Source organism: Halyomorpha halys, unplaced genomic scaffold (genome assembly GCF_000696795.3).
Source record: "Halyomorpha halys isolate HHAL.00 unplaced genomic scaffold, Hhal_1.1 Scaffold2224.1, whole genome shotgun sequence".
In the NCBI taxonomy this organism is placed as follows: domain Eukaryota; kingdom Metazoa; phylum Arthropoda; class Insecta; order Hemiptera; family Pentatomidae; genus Halyomorpha; species Halyomorpha halys.
The window spans coordinates 30,866-39,780 of NW_027115978.1; the positions used below are offsets into that span (position 1 = coordinate 30,866).

The 8,915-nt window shown below is 33.9% G+C and overlaps 2 protein-coding genes across 6 annotated transcripts in view; both read right to left on the reverse strand.

Annotated features, from left to right (window-relative positions):
• Teh2 (tipE homolog 2) overlaps window positions 1-3,939 on the reverse strand; it is a 19,066-nt gene extending 15,127 nt beyond the window's left edge. For all 5 annotated transcript variants that reach the window (XR_010844994.1, XR_010844995.1, XM_014437033.3 and 2 more), the window contains exon 1: window positions 3,595-3,939. Coding sequence is in view for 3 of the 5 variants with exons in the window: in XM_014437033.3 (XP_014292519.1) it covers window positions 3,595-3,939 (345 nt within the window). In the remaining 2 variants the exon portion in view is untranslated. The remainder of the gene's footprint in view (window positions 1-3,594) is intronic.
• Window positions 3,940-4,235: 296 nt separating this feature from the next.
• Teh3 (tipE homolog 3) lies at window positions 4,236-7,561 on the reverse strand. Its single transcript, XM_014437031.2, has 2 exons — window positions 5,881-7,561; window positions 4,236-4,377 (listed from the first exon to the last, which is right to left on the reverse strand). The coding sequence occupies exon 1, from the start codon at window positions 7,235-7,237 to the stop codon at window positions 5,891-5,893; it is 1,347 nt and encodes a 448-aa protein (XP_014292517.1). The 5' UTR covers window positions 7,238-7,561; the 3' UTR covers window positions 4,236-4,377; window positions 5,881-5,890.
• Window positions 7,562-8,915: the final 1,354 nt, after the last annotated feature.

Here is an 8,915-nt window from a genome sequence, read left to right on the forward strand (position 1 = left end):
GAGATATCTGAGTGATTGAATGTTCATACTTAATATCAAAGGTGTAGGCTATTTGTGAGTTATTGATTCTGTTACTAACAAGATGATAGGCTGATATTCAATTGTCAGGATTGACTATTACTTGTGAAAATAACTATTGATGAAAACTGCTGTTGAGCTACAGATAACTTTCTAATATGAAACGAACAAAATAAGATAACTTATTCATAAATAATATGGTGGATTTTTTAATTATTAAGTTTTAATTAAGACAGGTTGGTTTGAAATTTATTATCAACCTTTCTCCATCCTTATATTACTATAAGTATACAATGTAACTATAGTGTATAAATTCATCATTATAATTTCACCATTGTGCTTGGAGTTCAATTATATTAAACATATTTTGAAGATTAATGATATATAATGTTATATTTTTATAGAGACTATAACTGTTTTTAATTTAGGAATTGTGTTTTGTTGGAAACAGCCATCTTTTAAAAAAAAAATTGTAATAATTAGTATCTGGCCAACATTTATCTTAAAACTCTTTTTCTAAACAATAAAAAAATTCTAATATTAATTATAACAATAATTATTATAATAAATATATGTCACCAAAGCAATACTTATTATATGGATTTCATTTGACAGCTTTTAGCCCCATTGAACACAAGTTTTGTTAGGCCTATTTACCATACCATATTTGTGGTACACAATGGGTTTGGACCCTCTCCTACTTATTGTTCTTTTCTGTAAACAACGATTCTATGAATTTATTTTTATTTTATTCCATAAATAACATATGTCGGCATAAAAATTATTTTTTTCTAACCCTCTAAGCCCCATGGAGCTGGAAGGGTTTGATATATATAGGGGTGATAGATAACTATAATAGGGAGTAGGTAACTGTAATGGGTGATATCTCTTGTACTGCCTTTCAAATGCTTTGTAAGAGGGGAATGGGGAAATGGATATTCCTCAAAATTGGAAAATGGATCGAGCCTGCTATTTGATGATGGGGCTCATCAGATTTCGTAATGTGCATAGAAAATATTATGTTTTACATTCCTCAATAAGGGCTTGTAGACTAACAAACCAATCGGGTATTGACCAGTCGATGGATGGAGCACCCCCTCTCCATAGCAAAATCCTGGCTGTGCCACTGTAAATGTATTATTTTAAAAGAATATTTAAGAAAATTGAAGCTTGTTAATGAATGAGTAATAATTAATTATTGATGGATAATAAAAGGAGATAACCACACAGAAAATTTTAAGATCTTTCAAAGGGAAGAGTAGCTTTAGTATTAGAAAAACATGTAAATAAAATCTTTAGTAAAGATATTCATTAATAAAATTTCAATTTAAATAAATTAGATCTATGTTATGAATATATCTGAGTTTGCTTATTATTATTTTATTTTTATTTTTCTCTGAGTTATGCTTGTTATCTCGTTTTTTGTTTTTTCAGTTCTGATAAAGGCCTGAAATTCAGGTTGAAATGTTGGTGCAAATAAATAATTTTTGTTTATTTTTTCTGACCACATCCCCAACAATCTTCTCCTCATATTAATGTATGGTAAACTATTAACACCTCTTTATTCAGTAATAGTTAAAATATCTGGGAATCAATTTTGTTTTCTTTTTCATGGTATTTGATTTCTTTTATTATTGGAATCTAATTAAAATAGAGCTATGATAATAATTTACCAATGCTTTGCATATTCAGACATTTTATTGCATAATTGAAGATTTTTTTCAAGATAATCCATAACACAATTATTTAATGAAACATCGGTCCTAAGACATATTTAATGAGACATTGGTCCTAAGATAGTGAAAAATGGCACTAAAGATTGTATAGGCGCTCAGTCATGTTATAAGAATAATAACAATATCCATAACTAGAATGATATGTACGAGGATTTTCATTACAGAGAAGTTTTTGAAGATTGTATAACATATAAATTCAATCTTTACTTGTAGTTAACATGTTTTAGAGAGTAATATATATATTATTTTCATTTGAGCATTCATTCTATTCTTGATGTTACAATATCATGTTCAGAATAATGTATCCAACAATGTATTAAAAGTTAGACGGAAATTCCCAATCCTTTCAAATATGACACTATTATAATTTAATTCCATATTTAAGCTTCTCATTCAAATCTTTAGATTACCTCATTCAACAGTCACATAACCAGATTCAACCGTTAATTTCATATTATTGATATAACAAAAGTCAATGTTCAACTAATATTACTACTGTCCATGAAGAGTCATTTTGGTTAAGTACTTGTTAAGGAAGTACTGTTTCTATAGAAATTGCAGAGAAAGGAGGTCATTAGGTCAAGGTCATGACTACCAGGTTTTCCATCAATAAGAGTATCCAATTTAACGAGAATGGTGTGAAAGATGATAGTATCCTGACCGCAGGGTTAAACCTTGGCTGAGATGCCAAAATAAATAATTATCTACCACAAATGGGCTCGAACCCAGACCAGGGAGACAGGAGTACAATGACTCACTGAGCTATCTTACTCCTTATCTTTCTTCAATTATTAGTTATTAATTATGGAATTAGGTTTTTACTAGTTTATAGGGAAGGAATGGACAGAGATTATTTTTCTTCAGTTCCATACTATAAATTAACAAAAAAAAATTAAAATATGTTGTTATCATTTCAAGGTGACCTAGTTGAAATGATAGTGGCATTGGTTCGAAAATTCGTGACCATATGAAGTAGATTGTGGGAAGATAGTCTGGGTGAAGGCCAATAGAAGCAAACTATTTATTGTTAACCAACGTTTTGCCCCTCTTTCGGGATTTCATCAAGGCTGTCAGGTTGAAACAAAGATGACAACTGAGTTGTAAATACAGTAATTTTCTTGATATGAATGTCTTAAAATGCAATATATTTAGTGACAGCAACTGTTATACTTATTAGAAATACTGCAACTTGTTACTTTTTAGTGAAAGTTCAGTATTCACATACCATTTACTGTGTCTTCACTAAGAAAATGCCAGGTACACCATTTTTACACTGTGTAATTCAAATCCTCTGGAGTAATTGTTGTTTCACATAAAATCAGACAGTGTTGTCTAAAAATTATTACACAAGTTAAGTCTAAATAATGCAAATTTATCGAAAGATAACTGAACTCGTTATAATTGAAGTGAATAGAAGAAAACAGATTTATAATTAAAAAGATATAATCATAATTATATTACCAAATATCATAACTGAAGCAAGAATGCTGAAGATCAATGTGAACTGGTTGGATAAATGGCTTTATAAAATTTTCATTTTAGTATATTGTTCAATATAACTGCTGTAATTAGTTTTTATTAAGTAACATAATGGAGACAATTCATTTACTTTAAACAAATCAAAAAAGATAAGGAATTGATTGATAAACTAGTTATTTTTATAAATATTAGCAAGGGCAGATAAATAAACTTATAAAGACATTATCTTCAAAATATTCTCAGGTGATATACTGTATTTTTATCAATGAGTTTAGTGTAGTCCATATAATAGTTATCAGGAAGACTTTTCCTATTTCTCTAACTTATAGTAATGTTTTATGTCACAGATAAATGATCATACCTTTTGCCAGTGCTCGAAAGGTGTCTTAGTATAATTGACAAGGATCTGGTGGCAGCGGAGGGCAGCTGTTGTGCAGCCCTCCCTGCAAGAGGCCCAGGAACAATTGCTCAATCCTTCGGCGTAGACATGCTCCACGGCGACGCAGGTTACTGGCTCAGGCTCGTAGTCGGCCAGGATGGTCGAAATGGCAGGGTCTACGACGAAGGGTATCAAGAATAGGAACGCGAACACAGACAGGATGGCCGTAGTACCCAGGCACAAGGAGGTGTAGAACTTGGCTTTGACCAACATCCCCGTCACATCCACTTTAGACACTAGCTTCTTCACTAAGATCTTCGCACCCATTTCTGGCCAGTCCTTTATAATATCACTATAGCAGCGGTATAAAAAAATATCACTAACAGACTCGATAATTTCGACGAATTAACTTAATGCCAATCACAAAATGGAAGTCATATTTCGGAAATTTGTTAATTTTTTCTCATTTAATTATAAAAACTTATTATTATTATTAGTATTTTTATTGAGAAATTTACAACTTTGTTCAGTCTTTAGAGCCAATTTGGTTTATTTATTTTTTAATTTGACGCGTTCCCCTCCGTAGGTGGCAATTAAGTCCTGGATCGAACAAGGAAATGGCAGCGGTTTCGCTATTTACATTGTTTTGTCGAAAGCGTGCTTTCTATAAAGCCTAACGTGCGGTAAGTTTTAACGTGCTCGGTTAGTAATCCTGCAAGGAAAACACGTGCTGATGCGTTGGGCTGTCTTGAAGGAGGGGAATGCCTGAAAAAGAAAACAAAACATTAAACTACTAATATTTATATACTAAATAACCAGTGATAATCAAAAGCTGGTATAGTATACAGAATAGCTGGAACGGTATGATTAATTTCGGATCTTCGGCAAAGTTAACGTAATCAATTCAGAGTAGATGCAAGGTTACCAATCGATAGGCTTTTTATTATGAAAGACATTTGTTGAGTCTATGACCTATCATAGGCTCAACAAATGTCTTTCCTCTCCCTAGAGTTGATGAAATGTGGTAGTCTCAACGGTAACATGATAAATAAAAGTTTACACCAGTTGTCTTTGTTGAGAAATATACCTACCTATTACTGGAACTTTCTCTACACTACAGTTAATGTTTGTGAATAGAAAGATAAGGGTACATATAAAAGAATAAAATGTTTTTTTTAATTTCTAATAGATAGTTAGGTACATTTCTGTTTTACGCTGCTCAATTTATTAAGACAGCATAGATTTACCTTATTAGATCTATTAGCTGCTCTTTAAAGTCACTGGGTGGTAAATTATTACCGACCAGAAATAAGTAAGACAAATAACTGATTAATTAAAGTAAAATTTAAGATGTGGCTTAGTTGTTAAATAGCCAGGTTATGCATCTAATACATCTTAATATGATGAATATGAACGTTTTAAGAGTTTTATTTTAAGTAAGAAGTCAACATCAATCTTACAACAAAAATGGAGACACAATTTAGTTTCAACTTAAAAAGATATCAAATCGTAGTTCATTATATTTTATTAAATTGAGTGACTCTATAAATCTAAAAGGATTTATCCTTAACCCTAACATTTTTAAATGTGACACCAATCTATCGTAAAGTCGCTTAGAATTGTTACAAATGTTCGTTATCGATCTTTATTCTTTGTTTAGCCTTTTTATTGTAATTCCATAGAGACTGCAAAACTACAACATTTATTACGGAACGTGTTCAATGCATGACAGGTTCAGAACTCGGGACAGGCGGTATTGATTTTATGTTTAATTAATACTTTCTTAAAGGACATTCTGACAATTTGTGGATTAGTAAATTGTATGTTGAATAAATTATTTAGATATGCCGTATTGTAAGTTAAATGTGATTATCGATTTATTAGGACGTAACTGAAAGCTATTTCACACCGATCAAGAAGGAATTAGAATTATAGCCGTTAGGCTTCTTTTATTAACGATCTTCTTGGCGACTGTGTACTGATGTCGGGTAAAAGATACTTGATAGTTGTATAAAATAATAAAGTGATTTCATGAACTTTTAAATATCATTAAAAACATCAAAGCTTAATAATTTATTTGGTAAAAATTAATAAAGAGTGTTGTTTGAAAATGACCTGTCTAAATGAGACAACATTTATTCTGAAGATTGAATCTAACATGATGTTTATTGTTATAAAAAAAATTAACAATAAAATAAACACCAAGAATTACTTTTACACATGTGACATTTTATTTTTTATGATATACGCCATGTTCCTAAATCTTACGTGACGGATCTCAGAGGGCCATAGCGTGGTCTCCTCCACCGGAGTCGCCGATGGAGTTGTCCTTATCACCATTGTTCCTGCCGTCTCCGCCTCCGCGCTTCTTGAACCGCATTTTGGCGTCGTCTCCTACCTCGACGGTCCGCTGGCAAAGAATGAGTGTGAGGCAGGACACCACGAAGAGGACGGATGGCACCACAGATGCGACAAGAAACTCCCGATAGGTCCGCTCTAAGTTGAACCTCGCCACGACCACTTCAACATTTTCTTCTGAATAGAAACAGGGGAACCTGCCCCTGGCATTGTGGTCCGTTCCGTCCTTCCCGTACTCTCGGAGGAACTCCTTGCACTCGTCCCTCAGGGTGTTGACGCAGCCTTCCATGTTGATCATTAACTTGCTCTCGTTGGCAATCAGGAGGTCGAGCTCGGGTGGTGCTATAGTTCTAGTATCGTCCAGCAGTTTAGTGTTGGTCACGCTCAGATAGCTAAGGTAGGTGAAGTTGGTGAGGTCACTGAGGTAGCTCTTCTCCAGTAGAGTGCCATTGATGCAGTCGACGGCTTGAATCCCGACAGAAGTATTCTCTACATGGTAACATGAAGCCATCAGGATATCACTGTGGTTCTCATTCCAGATTTCCTGATCCGTTCCCGTTATGAACGCACGATGGCACTGCGAGAGGTACACCCTGTCTCCACTCAGTATTATAGTGTTTTTGTTTCTGGTCGGAATGTCTAAACACCTTCGATCGCAGTTGTACGGTGTCCTTATTCGTTCACAGGTACCTCTATTACAGTTCTGTAACCCGTCCATTTCCTTGCAAGTTATCTTACCTCTTCTTCCTGAGCATTTGAGTGGTGGATCGACGTTTCTGAATATACACTCGAAGGCATCCGTTATGTTGATACACATTCCCGCTGTACAATTGAAGGTTCCAGTCAGGTTCTTACATTCGTCCGCAATGCACCTGTACTTTTTAGCATTCTCTTGGTCTATCCCGTAACACGTCTTATTCGCCATATTCGTACAGTTGGCAAAATGCAGATTGGAACCGTTTCTTCTGAGATTGACGTAGATCTGGACACAGGATCCGGATGTCTTGCTTAGGCACCACTCGCCGCAGGAACCCCAGTCGCAAGTATCCGTTGTGACCGCCCTGGTCGTTGTACACATGACCGGATCTTCGCTGATACCGGACTTGAACGCCCGGATGGACGGCATATAAATAGCGACAGAGAGGTAAACTAGGGCGACACAGCTCAGCACGGCTGTCATCTGGCACATGCAGATGGTACCACATATTTTGGTGTTCTGTGGTGGCACCACGAGGTCTTCGACGGGGGTCTTCTTGTGCTTTGGCATGGCGTGGCTCAACTGAGTGCGGGCATTGCACGAAGAGGGCGGAGTCCGCGGGTCACGCTAGCCACTCATTCGATTCCAGCCATATTCTAGGCGAGAAAATAGTCGTCACTATTGTGCACTAGAGACCATGACTTCTTTAACAGCACTGAGGAGTAACAGATTGACTAACATACCTTCGAGATTACCCTTTGTCCGCTGATCCTCCAGAACAGAGCCAGGAACTACTGAGTTCCCTCAAGAAGAAGCGACGTATAACTACCGTCGGAGACGACGGGGCGAACCTACCCAGCGGAGATGTGTGAATGGACTGCAGCGAAGAGTGGTCGATAGCCGCGCCCCCACTGGGCATGCTCCTCACTAACCTGGAACAGCCCTTATCTCCTATCGTAGTAACCTCCTGTCATAGCCAAATCTTTCTCTTTCTTAACTTTGTACTTCTCACGTTTGATTTATAAGAATTTAAATCAAGATCGATTAAGATTAAGAATCGGGCATTTAACGGTAAAAAAAATATATTAATTGATTTTAAATAACGAAGTAACTAATATTTTTGACGATCCAAAGCGGAATTGAGTTAAAACGAACACGATATTACTTTTATTATTATAAACGCATCCTATTACATTCTTCTATTTCTATTTTTATTTATTTTTGTTAGTTTAAAAACTTTTATAAGTCACTAATTATAAATGATAATAATTATTTTTGATAGTTTAGATTTTGAATAAAATATGAATCTGTTTTCAATTTTAAATATCATTCAAATTAAAATACCAATCTTATAATATTGAAAAAATAAGTTATTATGTTAAATGGAATAAAAAACAATATTTTTTAATTTAAAAAGTAGAATAGTTATACCTAGTAGAATATAAAAATAATTGAATATAAAATAGTCGTTTTAAATTACAGATTAATTAAGTTTTGGGCGAACTACATCAGAAATGGATGGCTACCTTTAAAGGTTAGCGACACATTGAGCCAGGGTGGGTCGAAAAGTCAATGAAGGACTTTTATTTCCTAACTTTTGAGGCAAGCTTATTCTAGAACGGAATAATCATTGGTTTGTACAAAAAATGATTGCAGTATACACTAAAATCATAATTTACTAATAAAAAAATTACGAAAAAAGAAATATTAATAATAACTAATTATGAGAAGATTGGCTTCAAATACTTTTAAATATCTACATGAATATACTTTAGATTGACTAGTTTTTGTATAGAAAGGTGTTATTCCTTATTAAAAACTTTATAGAACTTCCCCTAAAGTGTTGATGGTTTCTAAACTCTAGTTTTGACACTATTTTCGCACTTAATAGCTCATATATCTGATGATGTTTTTATATCAATATTTTTTTTCAATAAAATAGCGAAGTCTAAAACTCACTTGTTTAGATTATGCCTAGCAATGTATTTTCTGGAAGAATTATTAATAATTTTACTTAAATACTTCGTACTTAAATTGTTTTAACTTTGTTGCTCGTAATATTGATTGAATATCCTAGTTTCCCTCTTTGTGTTCAATAGGATTGGGAAAGGCCTTATTTATTTTTATTGAAGCATTTAATAAAAAAAAAGAAAAAAAAGAGAGAATGAATTATCGATCGGAGTTAATAATTTATTGTTGGAAATCGATACAGGACGTCTGAATGTTCCTAGACTTCATAATAAAATCG